The following is an 18553-nucleotide window of genomic DNA, read 5'->3' as shown; positions in this document are numbered from 1 at the left end:
CTGGGTGACAAAGTGAGACCCTGTCTCAGAATGCATACTGTCTGGTCTCTGTGCTTCCTAATTGAGCTACGTTTCTAAACTCTGAGGTCTCTTAATATACTCATATACATATTCAAGAGATAAGTTTTGTTGTATGTGTGTGTGTGTGACAAGAGTTTCGCTCTTGTTGCCCAGGCTGGAGTGAAATGGCGTGATCTCAGCTCACCGCAACCTCCGCCTCCCAGGTTCAAGCGATTCTCCTGCCTCAGCCTCCCAAGTAGCTGGGATCACAGGCACATGCCACCACGCCAGGCTAATTTTTTGTATTTTTCATAGAGACGAGGTTTCACCATGTTAGCCAGGCTGGTCTCGAACTCCTGACCTCAAGTGATCTACCCGCCTCAGCCTCCCAAAGTGCTGGGATTATAGGAGTGAGCCATCTTGCCTGGCATTTAAATACCACTTTATTTCCATGTAATAATATGCCACCTAAACACAGCAGGTGGGATGAGTTAGTTTACCCAGGTGATACCACCTTCCAGCCTTTGAAACCAAATGTGGCTGAGCTCTTGGGCTTCTGCGTATGGAAGAAGCACAGAGAGGAAGGGGGGTAGTGAGAATTTTCATGTTAAGTGAGGGAGGTGTTTGGGTGGTGAGGTGGTGTTGGTTGATACAGCTGCCCTGAGTGTCTCTTAGGGTCATAGCAAACTACTTACGTGGCGCATTGTTCCTGAGCCCACAAAAGAAGGGCCTTTCTTGCAGACATCTGCCATCTTGCTTGCACTTTAGAGCATTTCTTAGCTGGAGGACTTGAGGCAGGAGATGAGTCAACCACACTCACATCATCCAGGGAAGGCTGATTGTAATTGCAAGAAAGAGTCTGGGCAAGCTTCTCAATCTAAGGAAGGCAAAGTAGACTTAACGTTTATAAAAGCATAAGTTACCAGCATTGGGCCAAAATTTCCAGTCAAAATAGAGACCTAAAAAGCATCCTGTGACAGTCACAGTTTACTCCTGGTGAAATGAATACTGGGCAAATCCTTGAATAACAGCATCTGCCATGGGGGCTGCACTTTTGCTTCCTAAGGAATGACTTGGGTCATTCCTTACCCTCACCCAGGCATGCTGTCCCACATTGAGGGATGTCTCTCATCAATTCATCCACCTGAAGTGCTTATGGAGCACGTCACTGTAGTTTAACACCTGTCAAATAAATCGAACTGAACCAAATTGAGCTCCTAGTCTAGAGTATCTTTAGAGACTGGATCAAGTGAAATGCATCCATTACGAACAAATGCACACATAGAAAAAAAGTCAAACACATGGATAGACAAGTCCAGAGGAAACAAATAAAATTGCCATTAAATCTATGAAAAACAATTGCATTAATAATTTAAGAAATTTAAATGTATACAGCAAAAGAATAGCTTTTACTATATTATACAGGCAAAGTAAAAGTAAAGGCAATACCCAGTGATGGTGAAAGTATGAGAAACTAGATATTCTTATATTGCTAGTAAATGTACAAATTGGCTCAATTTTTTTGGAGGGCGATATGGTATCTACCCAAAATGTTAAAAGATAAATCCATAAACGTAAAAGTATTTAATACATTTCTCTCAACAAACGACAGACGAATCAGACAATCCATAATAACAGATGTCAACAACACAATTAACAAACTTGATCTGATTAGCACTGATCTGGCAAGCACTACCAACATTCCTTTCACGAGCGTACAGAACATTTACTGACACTGACCATGCTGCACCATAAATCAAGCTGCAGCAATTGTGAAAGACTGAAATCATTCAGAGTATGCTCTCTGACCACACTGAAATTCTAGTCAGCAGCAAAGATATAACAGACAAAATCTCCAAATATTCGGAAATTAAGCTACATATATATATATAAAAATTTTTTTTTTTTGAGATGGAGTCTTGCTCTGTCGCCCAGGCTGGAGGGCAGTGGTGCAATCTCGGCTCACTGCAACCTCCGCCTCCCGGTTCAAGTGATTCTCCTGCCTCAGCCTCCTGAGTAGCTCGGATTACAGGCGCACGCCACCACTCCCAGCTAATTTTTGTATTTTTAGTAAAGACAGGGTTCCACCATGTCGGTCAGGTTGGTCTCGAACTCCTCACCTTGTGATCTGCCTGCCTCAGCCTCCCAAAATGCTGGGATTACAGGCGTGAGCCACCGCACCCGGCCTAAGCAATGTATTTTTATATGGCCCATGGGTCATATGAGAAATAGTAATAAAAATTAGAAAATATTTTGAACAGAATAATTAAAATGTTATACTCATAGATTGAAAGATGCAATATTTTTTAAATGTCAATTTTTTTCTAAAATGTTTCATATATGCCATGCAATCCTAATAAAAATTCCAGCAGGAGTGTGTGTGTGTGTGTGTGTGTGTGTGTGTGTGTGTGTGTGTGTGTGTGTGTGTGAGAGAGAGAGTATGTGTGTGTCTGTGTGTGTATGCGCACGCATGCACACGTGTGAAAACTGACAAGTTATTCATAAAATTTATATAAAAATGCAAAAAGCAAAGAATAATGAAGACTTTCTTAAAGAATAAGTTGGACAACTTACACTGTCGGATATCAAGACTTACTATCTAGTTACCAAAATTACAAAGTATAGTACTGGTGCAAAGAGAAGTGATGAAACAAAATAGGTCATTTGAAAATGGAGCTTCACATATAGGGCGACTTCATGTCGACTTCACGTGTGAAGGTGACACTACAGCACAGTAGGAACATGGTGAGCTTTTCTTTCTTTTTTTTTTAGACAGAGTTTCACTCTTGTTGCCCAGTCTGGAGTGCAATGGCACGATGTCGGCTCACCGCAACCTCCGCCTCCCAGGTTCAAGCGATTCTCCTGCCTCAGACTCTCGAGTAGCTGGAATTACAGGCATGCACCACCATGCCCGGCTAATTTTTTGTATTTTTAGTGGAGATGGGGTTTCTCCATGTTGGTCAGGTTGGTCTCGAACTCCCAACCTCAGGTGGTCCACCTGCCTCGGCCTCCCAAAGTGCTGGGATTACAGGCATGAGCCACTGTGCTGGGCCATGGTGAGCTTTTCAATAAACTATTGGGTCAACTGGATAGCCATATGAAAAAAGTAAATTTTGATTGTTTCAACATAACATACAAAATCGATTCATTCTTGAAAGACGGTAGATCTAAATATAAAATTTAAAACAACTACATTTTCAGAACTGGGCTGTTCAGTATTACAGCCACTAGGCACATGTGAGATTTAAATTCAAATTAATTGAATAATTTATTTCCTCTGCCATACTAGCCACATCTCAAGTGTTTAATAGCACAAGTGGCTAGTGGTCACTGTTTTGTACAATGTAGCTATGGAACAGTTCCATCACTGCAGAAAATCCTATTGGACAAAATTGTTCTAGAAAATAATGTAAGAGAATACCTTCACAGTAAAAAGAGGTCGTTAAAGAATATAACAGGCCAGGCATGGTGGCTCACACCTGCAATCCCAGCACTTGAGGAGGCCAAGGCAGGTGAATTACCTGAGGTCAGGAATTCAAGACCAGCCTGACCAACATGGCGAAACCCCATCTCTACGAAAAACACAAAAATTAGCTAGACATGGTGGTGTACACCTGTAACCCCAGATACTCATGAGGCTGAGGCAGAAGAATCACTTGAACCCAGGAGGCAGACATTGCAGTGAGTCAAGATTGTGCCACTGCACTCCAGCCTGGGCAACAGAGCAGTATTCTGTCTCAATAAAAAAGAAAGGAATATAAAAGTATAAGCCACAAAAGAAGTTGATAAATTCAAACTATATTAAAATTATGAATGCTTCTTCATTAAAAGATTGAAAAAGCAAGCCAGAGTCAGAATTATTTGCAATTTATATATATATTCTACAAAGGACTTTTGTCCAGTAAATATTATGTTATACTGTAATATATGTTATATTATAGTATATATATTATATATTATAATATATATTACAGTATATAATATATACTGGACAAAAGATATATTACAGTATATATATAATATATATACTGGACAAAAGTTCTTTGTAGAATATATATAAATATATATAATGTATATACTGGAGATCATATATACATACATATTATATATGTATATATGATCTCCAGTATATGTGTACATGTCTGTGTATCTGTATCTCCAGTATATATGTGTATGTGTATGTTTTTTGGAGACACGGTCTTGCTCTGTTGCCCAGGCTAGAGTGCAGTAGCACAATCATGGCTCACTGCAGTCTCAACCTCCCAGACTCAAGTGCTTCTCCCACCTCAGTCTCCAGAGAAGCTGGGACCACAGGCAGGTACCACCATTCCCAGCTAATTATTTTTATTTTTATTTTTGCAGAGATGGGGTCTCCTTATGTTGCCCAGGCTGGTATTATATTCCTGGGCTCAAGCAATCCTCCTGCCTCAGCCTATCAAAATGCTGGGATTATAGCCATGAGCCACTGCACCCAGCCTAGAATATATTTTAAAACGTCTATAAATCATTACACATAACATCAAGGCTTAAATAATAAATTTTAAATGCCAAGTATCAGCAACAGGGATTGGAGCAAGAAACTCTGGTGAGTATAAATTGGAACAACCACTTTGATTAACTGTTTGGCAGTATATACTAAAGCTAAAGATCATATGTTCTGACACCATCAGTTCCATTCCTAGGTACATGCAGGATGGAAATGAGGATTTATACAAGGTATATACAAGAACGTTCTGAGCAGCTTTATTCATAGCAGCTAAAAACTGGCAACAGCTTGACCAGCCTGGCCAACACTGTGAAACCCCATCTCTAGTAAAAATACAGAATTAGCTGGGCACAGTGACACACACCTGTAATTCCAGCTACTCAGGAGGCTGAGGTCGGAGAATCACTTGAACCCAGGAGGCAGAGGTTACAGTGAGCCAAGATTGTGCCCCACTGCACTCCAGCCTGGGCGACAGAGCGAGACTCTGTCTCAAAACAACAAAACAGAACAAAACAAAAAATAAACAAATAAAAAAACTGGCAGCAAAAGAAATGTGCACCAACAATACAATGGTAAATATGTTACGGTATATTCATACAATTGGATATTCATGCAGAGCAATGAACAAGAAAGACTTACTGATACTTGCTACAATAAGGTAAATCTCACAGACATGATATAAAATGAAATAAGTCAAACACGAAAGAGTACATAGTGTACATAAGAGAAGACATTTGTAATTCCATTTGTATGGTGTTAAAGACTCTACACTTATCCATAGAGCTCAAAGCGGTGCTCACCTTTAGGAAAGGAGGGCAGTGATTGGGAGAAGGACCTGGGGCACTTAGGGATGCTGGCAAAGTTCTATATTTTTATCTGGCAAGGTGATTATATGGGTGTGTTTCATTTATAAATATTCATCAAACTCTATACTTAAGACCTGTTCATTTTTATCTGTGTGTGTTACATATACATCAACAAAAGTTTACTTAAAATTTTTTAATTAAAAAAAAAAAAAAGGCCAGGTGTGGTGGCTCATGCCTATAAACCCAGTATTTTGGGAGGCCGAGGTGGGTGGATCATTTGAGGTCAGGAGTTCAAGGCTAGCCTGGCCAACATGGTGAAACTCCGTCTCTACTAAAACTACAAAAATTAGCCAGGCACGGTGGTGGGCACCTGTAATCCCAGCTACTCAGGGGGCTGAGGCATGAGAATCACTTGAATTCAGGAGCCAAAATCACACCACTGCACTCCAGCCTCAGCAATACAGAAGTCTCAAAAAAAAAAGCTTTAAGCCCAGCACGGTGGCTCACGCCTGTAATCCCAGCACTTTGGGAGGCCAAGGCGGGAAGATCATGAGGTCAGGAGTTCGAGACCAGCCTGGCCAATATGGTGAAACCCCGTCTCTTCTAAAAATACAAAAATTAGGCAGGTGTGGTGGTGCACACCTGTAGTCCCAGCTACTTGGGAGGCTGAGGCAGAATCAGTTGCACCCAGGAGGTGGAGGTTGCAGTGAGCCAAGATCCCGCCACTGTACTCCAGCCTGGGCAACAGAGCGAGACTCTGTCTCAAAAAAAAAAAAAAAAGAAAGAAAGAAAGGCTTTAAGTTTGCAAACCCTATGGCACAACGCCACTTCTAAGAATTTGACCTGTGGAAATAATTAAGATTGTGTCGCAAAGGTTTTACCTTAAGGGCATTCTTATCTGAAATTACCTATAATTACAAATGATCATGAGCTTTCTGACTATCCATTAGTGAAATATAGTACTTTACAACAAACATCATGCCTCCATTTATTTATATATATATATATATATATATAAAAATTCAGAAAGCTGTTCATCAGAGCATGCTGAAAACAGTATGGATAACATGACCCCCATTTTGTTAAAATATATACATATGAGCATACATTAATTATTGATGTAAATATAAAGACTATACACTAAATTATTTATAGCAGTTATAGTGAGTGGTAGATTACAGATAATTTTATTATCTATATTAAAATTTTTAATTATATTTCAAATACCAGAAAACTATAGGAAAAAATAATAAATGACCATGAACTATCAAATTTTAACATTTTACCATATTTGGTTTAGATTTTCTTAAAGAAATAAAACACAGGCCAGGTGTGCTGGCTCACACCTGTAATCCCAGCACTTTTGGAGGCTGAGGCAGGTGGATCACAAGGTCAGGAGTTCAAGACCAGCCTGAGCAACATGGAAAAACCCTGTCTCTACTAAAAATACAAAAATTAGCCAGGCGTGGTGGCACGCACCTCTAATCCCAGCTACTCAGGAGGCTGAGGCAGGAGAACCTCTTGAACCCGGGAGGCGGAGGTTGCAGTGAGCCGAGATCGTGCCACTGCATTCCAGCCTGGCCGACAGAGCGAGACTCTGTCTCAAAAAAAAACATAATAATAATAAATAATAAAAAAAATAAATAAATAAAACACAGATACAATTTAAGCCTCTTTCTCTCTCCAATCCCATTTTATCCTTTCCCAGAAAAAAAACACACAACTTAAATTTAGTTTTCATAATCTCATGCATATTATTCCATTGTAATTACAAATTCACGTATCCAGAAATAATATATAGTCTGTCTCTGCATGTTTTAAATTTTATATGTTAGTTATGCTATTTTTCTAGTTTTTCTAAAATAAATATTTTTCCTAAGTTATTTTTAAAATAATTATGGAGATACAGAAAATGCAACATTTTAGGTAGTGCAGAAACCCTGCACTATGTCAGAATTCCAGGCCTGAAAAAACATATCAATCATATGTTTTATAAAGTCAGAACTATAACCATCACTAAATCTTGATGTCCTCGCATAAGAGCTAGCATACAGTAAGTGTTCAAAAATATCTGTGAAACGAAATGCATCCACAACTCAGTCTTGGGATAGAACTGGATGTTGTGGGATTATTCACAGTCAGATAGGACAGGAGTCCCCCAAAATGGGGAGGCTTTACAAACTTTAGTGGTTAGATTTCAAGCATTTATTCCAGAAGCTTCCTACCCTCTCCCCTGCCATAGTAAACAATAAGAAGCAAACATTTACCATGGCAGGTTCTGTTCAGACTGGTGCTGATATTATGGATAATGCAGGATATCATGATAATTCAGCATTCAACTTTCAATTGAAAAATAGCAACAGGAGAGGCACGGTGGCTCATGCCTGTAATCCCAGCACTTTGGGAGGTCGAGGCAGGCAGATCACCTGAGGTCAGGAATGTGAGACCACCCTGGCCAACATGATGAAACCCCATCTCTACAAAATATACAAAAATTAGGCCGGGCATGGTGGCTCACACCTGTAATCTCAGCACTTTGGGAGGCAGAGGTGGATGGATCACCTGAGGTCAGGAGTTCAAGTCCAGCCTGACCAACATAGAGAAACCTCATCTCTACTAAAAATACAAAATTGGCTGGGCGTGATGGTGCATGTCTGTAATCCCAGCTACTCGGGAGGCTGAGGCAGAAGAATCACTTGAACCTGGGAGATGGAGGTTGCAGTGAGCCAAGATTGCACCATTGCACTCCAGCCTGGGCAACGAGAGCAAAACTCCACCTCAAAAAAAAGAAAAAATAAATAAGAAAATTAGCCAGGCATGGTGGCGTGCATCTGTAGTCCCAGCTACTCAGGAGGCTGAGACAGAAGAATCACTTGAACTCAGGAAGCGGAGGTTACTGTGAGTTAAGACTGCGCCACGGCACTCCAGCCTGGCCGACAGAGCGAGACTCCGTCTCAAAAAAAAAAGAAAAAAACCAATAACAGAAATGGCAAAAGGTCTGCTATTATTTTCTACCTCTTCAAGATTTCCAGAGGTCCTATTTATAGGAGAAGCTCAGGACTGAATCTAGTCAACTCACACTTATTGCATTACATTTATTTTATACTGTGGTAGGGTAGAAATAATTTTTATATCATCAAACTACTTACATGAAAGTGCAGGATAATTGTCCAAATTAGGCCAAGGATAATGGATGGGTTTCCATCAATGATATCAGTAACATGAATATTTATTAGCTTAATCTGGAAAACAAGAAGTGCAGGTTAAAAGGAGGAAATATTCCAGAGCATTAATCTCTCCTGTGAATTTTTAAGTAAAATTTATACTTACTGATCGGTTTCTTAGGAATGTCAAGGCATGTTCTATATTGATTCTACACTGGAAGGTATTAGATCCTTTATCCCGAGGCTGTGAAATTCAAGCAAATATATTACTCAGAAAAAATGAAATACATATTTTTTAAGTCAACAGAAAGTTTCTCAGTGTCATTTAAAAATCTTACCAACTGTTGCCCAGAAAGTACTTCTAGCAGATCCAGGAGGACATGCCCCTTTTTAATGTCTGTGAACAGGTCGGATATAACTGAGGGAGAAGTGTGCTGCAGAAGGTCACAAGAAAAATCATCATTCAAACTTTGGTCCAAAAAGAATACCTTTAAGAATCTCATAAATGTGCTTTGTGAAAAACTAAAATTCAGTAATGACTTTCTTCTTAATTAAGAGAATGAGAGAGAACATGCAAAGATTCATATCAAAACATAAGAAAAGTAGCGAATTTAATTTATCTTATGGCTAATTTCCAGTAACACAACACCCCTTCTGCGTGGAGCTTTCACTGAGAGCTTAAAACCTGTGCACACAAGTGGCATTAAAGACGTTTAGAATCAGCCGCTAGTGACCCATCTGGAAAGCAGATTACATTTCTGGAGTAACCTGCTTATGTATTTACCCTTTCTTAGAATTACAAGCATCGTGTTGAAATGGACAGAGAAAAAACAGTGTGTGTGGTCTGTAAGAGGCTCATTCATTGTGTATCTAGGTTACTCTAGACACTCAGCATCAGTGTGGTAGGATGGCACAGTGACTATGATCAAGGCCACTGAGTCCAGACTGTCTGGGTTCATATCCCAGCACTATCACACTTCTAAGCTGTGTGACCACATGCAAGTCACAAAACTTCTCTGTACTGAAGTTTCCTTGACCTTTAAAAAGGTATATTACTATCTATTTCATAGGGATGTCGTGAAATTATTTGTCAGGAGTTGTCATAATCATTACACTTAAAGAGTTTAGGACAGTTTCTAATATATAACATTTATTATATGCAAATCAGTATTACTATCACTTCACTTGATGAAAGAGATGTGATTATTTTTATAGCACTGTACCATATCCTCAACAAAAGTCCCTTTTTTTCTGTGTGAGAAAGAGTAACAAATACATCAAAACAAGATCAAGATAACTTTTAGCACATTCTTTCAAGAAAAGACATTCCACAACCTTTTCCCTGTCATCACCAGCACCATTTTTTAATGGCCTCCTTGGGGTCAAAACAGAAGGAGTAGGGGGAGTAATAAATAGATTTATAACCTAATTTGGTCTTCGTTTGCTTACCCTGGCCAACTGTGAGTTTATCCAGCATGTGAAGGCTTTCTTCTGGGTGTCTTCCTGTTCAGCTATCAAAGAAAGAACAACAGCAGTTATAAAACCAGAAGCCTCAGAAACCTCCTGCACATATCAGAGCTTCAAAGGTCTGTCACGCTAGGTGTGTGCCTGTTTCACAAGCTTACAAACTTTCCAGGATTTAGTCTAAACTGTAGATGTTTGTCCAAGTAGTGTTTTAGAAAAAGCATGTTGATACGATATTTTTTTTAAAACCATGGGTTTGCTGACGAGACAATGGTTTTTAATATTTTTTACTGACTAAAGAATTAGGACCACGGTGCTGTGGTTCACACCTGTAATCCCAGCACTTGGGAGGCCGAGGTAAGCAGATCGTGTGAGCTCAGGAGTTTGAGACCAGCCTGGACAACATAGAGAAATCCCATCTTTACAAAAAATACAAAAATTAGCCAGGCATGGTGGCATGACCCTGTGAGGGGGGAAGATGGCTTGAGCCTAGGAAGTCAAGGCTGCAGTGAGTCGTGATCATGCCCCTGCACTGCAGCCTGGTCAATAGAGCAAGACTCTTGTTTCATGGAAAAAAAAAAAAAATGAACTGAGACCCTATACCACCTTGACAGTACTGTACAAAGAACTGTGAGCAGCAACAGGAGTTCCTAACCTAGACTTTAAGTTTAAGCCAAAACCGTGCAGTAAAGATGACCCCAGAACATAAGAAGATGTTTTAAATGGCACATGAAATCATTAAGGTTTAGTCTTAACATTTATCATGGAGAATATATCGCCACTGAATTAACTGTAAATGGGCTGTAATTAGTCAGAGAGAACTGTGTTCAAATCCTGTTTCTGTTATGGGGTAGCTGTGTGACCTTGAGCAGTGTCCTTGTTTAATAAAAAAGTAATACGCATTTGTCTCTAGAGATTATTATAAGAATCTAATGATTCACTTAAAGTGATTAGCATAGACTCTGGCACATAAGAAGTGTTGGCTATTACTCTTATTAAACAGGTAGGGGTCGGATGTGGTGGTTCACGCCTGTAATCTCAGCACTTTGGGAGGCCGAGGCCGGTGGATCACCTGAGGTCAAGAGTTCAAGACCAGCCTGGACAACATGGGGAAACCCCATTTCTACTAAAAATGTGAAAATTAGCTGGGCGTGGTGGCACATGCCTGTAGTCCCAGCTACTTGGGAGGCTGAGGCCAGAGAATCATTTGAACCGAGGAGGCAGAGGTTGCAGTGAGCTGAGATTGTGACACTGCACTCCAGCCTGGGTGACAATGCGAGACTTAGTCTCAAAAAAAAAAAAAGAAAAAAGAAAAGAAAAAAAAATCCAGGTAGGAGTCAAGGGGAAGACCTGAACCCTCAGAGTACAGCCCTTCTTGCCCCTCTGAGCAGGAGTGGGCCCCACACTGACACCATGCCTCCCTTAGCCCTCTACCCCCTGATTTTCAGCAGACATTCTCAACACCAGGGTTAAGGGTTAGCCCTGCATTCAACAACTGAGCTTCCATCTCCCCAGGTCTCCTCACCTGGATGGGCAGAGATAAGCACAGGCCCAGACACCCATGGCACCCTGTGCCCAATGCTTACGGCCTTGCCACCATCAACCTCCAGTTCACCGGGCCTCATCTCACTATACCCTTTATCCTTGCTTATATCAGCCAGTGCATGCACACATGCACACACTCACATGCACACACGCACACACACGCACATGCACTCTAGACTCTCAGGTCTCTCTCATTTCTTTCTAATTCCTGTAAGACTCTGCATATCCCCCCAACTTTTCTCATCTCCCACCTCTCCTTAAGTCCTAAAGTGCTTCCACGGATGACGAAACCCGTGGTGTGCCATCAGCAAAATCCCCTCCGTGCCCAATACCCTCTCTGGTGTTGAGGCTTTCCCTTCCTGCTTTCATGGAAACCTGGCTCTCCTCTGAGAATACCACTTCCCCTGCAGCCCTCTCAAGTGGCGGCTTTGCTTTCTCTTGCAGCCCTCGTACCACTATTTCCTCCCTCCTCATGGCCACCTCCAGTTCATCCTCCACCCTCTTTGTCCCTGAAATCCCCTAGCTTTGAATCTCATGTCACTAGACTATCCTTGCTATCACAATTGCTACCTACCTCTATCATTTCCCACCCTTTCTGCTCCTTCTCCACTGTCACTCCGTCCAATAGTCTAATTCTTAGTACTTTCTAATTTACTTATTTATAGACAAGGTCTCACTCTGTGGCTCAAGCTGGAGTACACGGGTGTGATCATGACTCACTGCAGCCTTGACCTCCCAGGCTCCCAAGTAGCTGGGACTACAGGCATGTACTGCCATGTCCAGCTAATTTTTAAAATTTTTTGTAGAGATGGGTGTCACCATGTTACCCAGGCTGGTCTCAAACTCCTAGGCTCAAGCAATCCTCCCAACTCACCTCCCAAAGTGCTGGGATTACAGGCGTGAGCCATCACACCTGGCCTTATTCTTGGCAATTTCAATATACACAGCAATGAACTTTCCAATGTCCTGGCCCCTCAGTTTCTCAAATTCCTCCTCTCCAATACACTTGTCTTCTGCCCTGCGTCAATCACCTTGCTGTCGTGGTCATACTCCAGACTTTGTCATTACTAATAACAACTCCTCCATGATCTCAAGTTCATGCATCTCCCATTCAGTTCACCCACTCTAGTGCCCCAACTCCAGCAATCATTTCAGTTCATCAACAACTCCAAGCCATTGACTCTGCCAGTTTTTCAGTGTCCCTCACCCCCAGGATATCCTACCTTTCATTCTTATCCATTTTAAGTTCCATGATCAATTATTACCAACACTCCTTGCATTTCACCTATTTTGTTCTATTTGCTTTGACACTTCATGACTACTCTGTGCACTTCATCCTACAAACAGGTTGCTGAATGTGGCTGGAGAAACCCACCGAACAGTGCTCACTGGTCTCACCAGCACCCCCAGTGGGCCCTAAAAGCTGCCCAGTAATCACACTATATGGCCCTCTCCCCCTCCCCAGATGGCAACTTAACCTCTTTTCTTCTTCCACAAACATCCAATACCTCCTCCCTCATCATTAAACTCAGCTGAAACCTTGCTTCCCACTCCCTCATCTAACAACCTGCAAAAGTGCTCTGCTTCCAAACTATCAGCACAGATGAACTAGCCTTGCTCAGATCTAAAGCCAATCCTTTCACTTGTACACTATATCCCATCCCTGTGCTCCAACGCAAGAACATTCTGTTCCTACCTCTTCCATATCATCATCTTCCCCCACTCTCTTAAACAATTCCCATGAGTACACAGCCATACTGTTAATTCTCCCATCCAAAAACAAACCTCTTGACGCCAGTTCCCAACCAGCCGTCGCTTCATTTTTCTGCTCCTTTGTGGCAAAATGCCTCAAATAGTTTGTATTTACTGTCTCCAGGTCTTCTCCTCCCTCACTCTTAACTGAACCCATACCAATTAGGTCCCTGCCATTCGACTGAAACAGCTTTCTCATCATGGTCACTTGAATCAAGGTCCTCGATGACACACTCTCGCGAAAACCAATGGTCTATTCTCAACCTTCATCCTGCTGGACCCATCAGCAGCATCTGATATAGATGATCATTCTCCTCTCCTGCTTCCAGGAACCAGACTCCTGATTTTCCTCCTTCATCAAGGTTGCCTCCTCCCTTTCTCTCACATTTCATATCTAATGCCTCCGGATATCCTGTTAGGTCCACCCTCACAATATATTCAGGATATGACCACTTCTCACCACCTCCATCACCACCACCCTGGCCCAAGTCACCATCACCTCCACCTGGGTTACTGCGACAGATTCCTAACAGATCTTCCTTCCAGCTTTGCCCCAAAATACTATGCTCAGCACAGCAGGCAGTGATGTTGCTAAAATGTTCACTCAGATCAGGAAACTCCTTTGCTCAAAACCCTGTGAGGGCTCCTCCCTTCACTCCTCATGATGGCTACAAGCCCCAGCACCATCTGCCCTTCCCTGCTTCCCACTTGCTGCTTCTGCTCCAACCACTCTGGCCTCCTGTTTTCCTCAAACTCCCCAGGCCCATTCCCACCTTAGGCTTTGGCACCAGCTGTTCTTTCTTCTAGGAATGTTCGTTCTACTGTTATCCACAGGTGAATTCCCTCACCTCCTTCAAATCCTGGCTCAGACAACACCTCATCTAAGAGGTCTACCCTGACTGTCCAATCTAAAATTGTAACACCCCCAACTCCCGATCCCTCTTGTCCTGCTCTATTCTCTTTCCCTAGGGTACTTATCTCTTTTAACACTCCAGGTAAATTACTTATGCAGTAAGTTTATTGTTAATGTCTCACTCTCCTCTCAACAGAATTTAAGCACCACAACACAGGCAAAGATGCTTTGTCTGTGATATGTCCCAAGTGCCTAGAAAAGCTTGGCCCAGTGTAGGCCCTAAATAAATATTTTCTGAAATAATAATGTTTTGGGCCGGGCACGGTGGCTCACGCCTGTAATCCCAGCACTTTGGGAGGCCAAGGTGGGCGGATCACAAGGTCAGGAGTTCGAGACCAGCGTGGCCAACATGGTGAAACCCCATCTCTATTAAAAATACAAAAATTAGCCAGGCATGGTGGTGGGCACCTGTAATCCCAGCTACTCAGGAGGCTGAAGCAGGAGAATCGCTTGAATGTGGCAGGGAGAGGTTGCGGTGAGCCAAGATTGTGCCACTGCACTCCAGCCTGGGTGACAGAGCGAGACTCCGTCTCAATAATAATAATAATAATGTTTTGTTTTCTTTTTTTAATTTAGTAGAGATGAGGTCTGACTACGTTGCCCAGGCTGGTCTTGAACTCATGGACTCAAGTGATCTTCCCACGTTGGCCTCCCGAAGTGCTGGAATTACAAGTGTGAGCCACCACACTCAACCTAATAATAATGTTTTTAATTATCACTGTGGTTGTTATATTTTACTATATTGAAGCAAATCTACCTTTATGAGTTCACAGTCCTTTCTCTTAAGGTTGTCTGTTCTACCTTCTACTACATTGTTTTCCTTGGACTTTTCTCTCCCTTATTAATCTCTATCTAATAGTCACAGTGAATTGAAATTGTTGGTATTTGGCCTGCAATATGTGCAAAAGTATGACATCTAATTTAAGTTCTAGAAAAATTTTGAAGTAGACAAGAGCTCTGGTTGAAGAATTAAAAGGCCTAGCAGCATAAATGGAATTTTGTGGTGTTTACAACTGCCTAGTAAATATTGCAACTGATTAGAGATTAAAGATGCACCAAGCCTCACTGGAATTTTTTTCCTTTTTAATCCATTCCATTTTTTATGCATTACCAGTTTAAATTAGTTATAGACTACTGATCTACACTTTATAGGGTGCTCAATAATTGCTAACTGAACTAAATTGAGTTCTGATTAGCCAACTGGATAATTCAGGCTTTTGAGAGTTATTCCTGTCTTATATAAATTTCTCTCAACGAAGTAATTCCAGAGCACCACAATTTTGTCCTATAATTCAAAACTATACTAAATCTCCTAGAATCTCTGAGCAATGTTTTCATTGTTTTGTCCCCTAGCATGAGAAGATAATAACTTTTAAACATGTATTGCCACTTCCCAAAAAAAAAAAGCATCAAAGGCTAATTTTATATCTTAATAGAAAAAAACTAGAGAACAAGTTTTTGTGATTCCAAGATCAAGTTATATGCACACACTGTACACTAATCAGGGTCAAATGTAAAAGCAGAGAGGGCCCTATCCATTCCTAGCTATTTAGAGCAGACATTCAAAATGAAAACAAACAACAACAAAAACAAAGATTACTCTCTTCCTTATTTTTAAGGGACCAAGCGAGATTTTTCCATCTAGATGATAAGGTGTAAAAAAGAAACTAATCAGCAATAGTATCAGATCCAAGAGACAGAGTATGCACTGACTTGAGGGGAGTTATGGCAGGAGGGAGGAGCACAACTCAACAACCTCAGAGGAGGTGAAATGCAGCATGAAACTGAGTGAAAAAAGACCACTGTGTGCCCACGGAGTCTTCCCAATCCATGCCCACCTGGAAACCTCGGCCATTTTGAGCTATTTCCAAATAAGATGAGGGGTCATTTCATTTGCACATGATACTAGATAAAAGGGGTCTTATACTAAGCAACCTGTGTGACTATGAGCTTTCCTAGCTGAGAAAAGTGGCAGCAAAATCAGGGCTCTAACTGGATTGTTCAAATGGAGCACGTAATCGGAGAGTAAACTGAGGAACATCCCCTGACAGAGACATAAACTTGAATTTAAAATAATCAAAACTTTTCTAAGGAAAAGTAGAAGTTACCTCTGTCCTAATCTGATTAAACTCTAATAAAACAAGGGAAAAAACACTAAGAGGAGCAGCCAGAACAAATCCCCACAGGTATTCTCCAGTTAGCAAAGGAGACAGTGCACAAATGAAATCTTCAGAAAAAAAGATTTGGAAAGAAATCTGCATGGCTTTTAACTCATTGTCCGAACTTAGAGAATGCCTCTTCATCCTGGAAATCAGAACCCTCTAAATGCAATAAAGAACCTTTGCTTAATGGCAAACAAAGACATCCCAGGTGCAATTAAACACCTTTATAGCAGCTCAATTAAATGGTTTCATATGTGCCATTCCATTTATCCCCTGACACACTTTTCTCACGTTTTCATACTGCTTTATCCCTGAATGGCAGTATTCAATGGGAACCAGAGCCAAATATCTCACCCTATGGCAGGATAAGGAACCTTTTGTTCTTTTCAAAGGCTGACCCATTGGGGAAAAAGTAATTGAGAGCCACGTGCTTATAGCAACTTAATAAAACTCTTCTTAGAATGGCATGTAGAGAATAGGACCTTTTAATCAGCAGATGTTAGGGATAGAAAAAGCAAAGAAATAAAGAGAATAATACAATCTACTACAATGACGAATTCTGTAAAAAAGCTAAGGGAATAGAGAATGAGAAATTCTCTATCTTGATTTTTCAGGCAAATATACATATACATAATGTAGGAAAATGTGGTCAGTGAATTTTATTCAGGCCCATATGAGTATCCTTAATTATCATCCTTGAAAAATATTTGCCTGAATTTGAGAAATGAGGCACAGAAGGCAAAGATTTTTCTCTAGGTGTCATTACCATAAAAATACATTTAATCCCTGAGTTTGTTCTGATTCAGTCTGCTTTTGTGAGCGGGCAACTCATATCCTTAGCCAGAAGGGAACTAAACTGAAAGCAAATTGAGTTAAGCTAATTAAAGGGTGTGGATTTTCATTTTAAAGCTCATTATGAAACTACCATGGCTACTAAGTCTCAGCAAGGTCATTTCCCAAAAGTTGGTTTAAAATGCTGACTCCAGGAGTCCTCCCTGGTAGTTAAGAGTTCAAAAGCAGTTACCTGAGGCTAAGAATCACTAGCTTTCAGTTTCACTTCAATGCAGAGCGATGCAGGATTAAAATGTGGCATCTCCAAGAGTGTTCTCTACTCTATGAGGAAGCCTTGCGACCTCTTCTCATCAAAGAATTTCTCTTCTTCTCCTCCTATGATTGGATTATTAATAACAGGTTTACTGCATGTGGCCCTAGATTCATTACTTTGATCTTTCACTCTCCTTATTAAAACTGTTTGATCATTCCCTAATTCCTTACTGAAAAAATGATCAATTCTTAGCCTAACATTCCAGGTCATTTGTAACTTGGCTCCACGACTTCTCTACCCATATCCTATTTCTCTGGCCAAACTAGGATAGCTACAATTCCCCAACGACATTTCACCCTTTTCTGCATCGCCACTCTACATACTCTATGGAATGGCCACTCTTCCCCATCTCTCTGCGTTCATAGAAACGCCAGCACCCAGCACATGTGGGCATTCGATCAACATTTATTATAATTGGACATATCCAGTTTAAAAGTTCCACACCCCTTTTTTGCTTTGGAGATAGGGTCTCAACTCTGTCACCAAGGCTGGAGTGTGCAGTGGCACAATCGCAGCTCACTGCAACCTGGAACTCCACGGCTCAAGTGATCCTCCCATCTCAGCCTCCCCAGTAGCTGGGACTACAGGTGTGTGCCACCACGCCTAATTTTCGTATTTTTTTTATGGAGGCGGGGTTTTGCCATGTTGCCCAGGCTAGTCTTGAACTCCTGGGCTCAGGCGATCCACCCACCTGAGGCTCCCAAAGTGTTGGGATTACAGGCATGAGCCACTGCAGACAGCCAAAAGTCCCCTTTCTTTTTTGTTTTGTTTTGTTTTTTTCTTTGAGATGGAGTTTCACTCTTGTCACCCAGGCTGGAGTGCAATGGCACGATCTCGGCTCACTGCAACCTCCGCCTTCCGGGTTTAAGTGATTCTCCTGCCTCAGCTTCCCAAGTAGCTGGGATTACAGGCACTCATCACCACGCCCAGCTAATTTTTGTATTTTTAGTAGAGACGGGGGTTTCACTATGTTGGCCAGGCTGGTCTTGAACTCCTGACCTCAGGTGAGGTGCTCCACCTGCCTTGGCCTCCCAAGTGCTGGGATTACAGGTGTGTGCCACTGCAACTGGCCCCAAAATCCCCTTTCTTAAAATTAATAGAAATAATCTATTCTGGCTCTGGCCTCTGACAATACTTTGTTGAATCTTTTCCGCTT

General features: G+C 41.4%; 1 protein-coding gene across 11 annotated transcripts in view; it reads right to left on the bottom strand.

Moving 5' to 3' along the window:
• SYNE2 (spectrin repeat containing nuclear envelope protein 2) overlaps window positions 1-18553 on the bottom strand; it is a 374696-nt gene that overhangs the window by 276242 nt on the left and 79901 nt on the right. For all 11 annotated transcript variants that reach the window (XM_055362017.2, XM_063697890.1, XM_055362019.2 and 8 more), the window contains exons 3-7: window positions 9906-9967; window positions 8795-8890; window positions 8623-8700; window positions 8442-8534; window positions 696-877 (exon numbers count right to left, since the gene is read on the bottom strand). In XM_055362017.2, coding sequence (XP_055217992.2) covers window positions 696-877; window positions 8442-8534; window positions 8623-8700; window positions 8795-8890; window positions 9906-9967 — 511 coding nt within the window. The remainder of the gene's footprint in view (window positions 1-695; window positions 878-8441; window positions 8535-8622; window positions 8701-8794; window positions 8891-9905; window positions 9968-18553) is intronic.

Source organism: Gorilla gorilla, chromosome 15 (assembly GCF_029281585.2).
Source record: "Gorilla gorilla gorilla isolate KB3781 chromosome 15, NHGRI_mGorGor1-v2.1_pri, whole genome shotgun sequence".
NCBI lineage: Eukaryota > Metazoa > Chordata > Mammalia > Primates > Hominidae > Gorilla > Gorilla gorilla.
The sequence above is the reverse complement of the archived record's forward strand: the minus strand, read 5'-3'. Positions and strand labels throughout refer to the sequence as shown.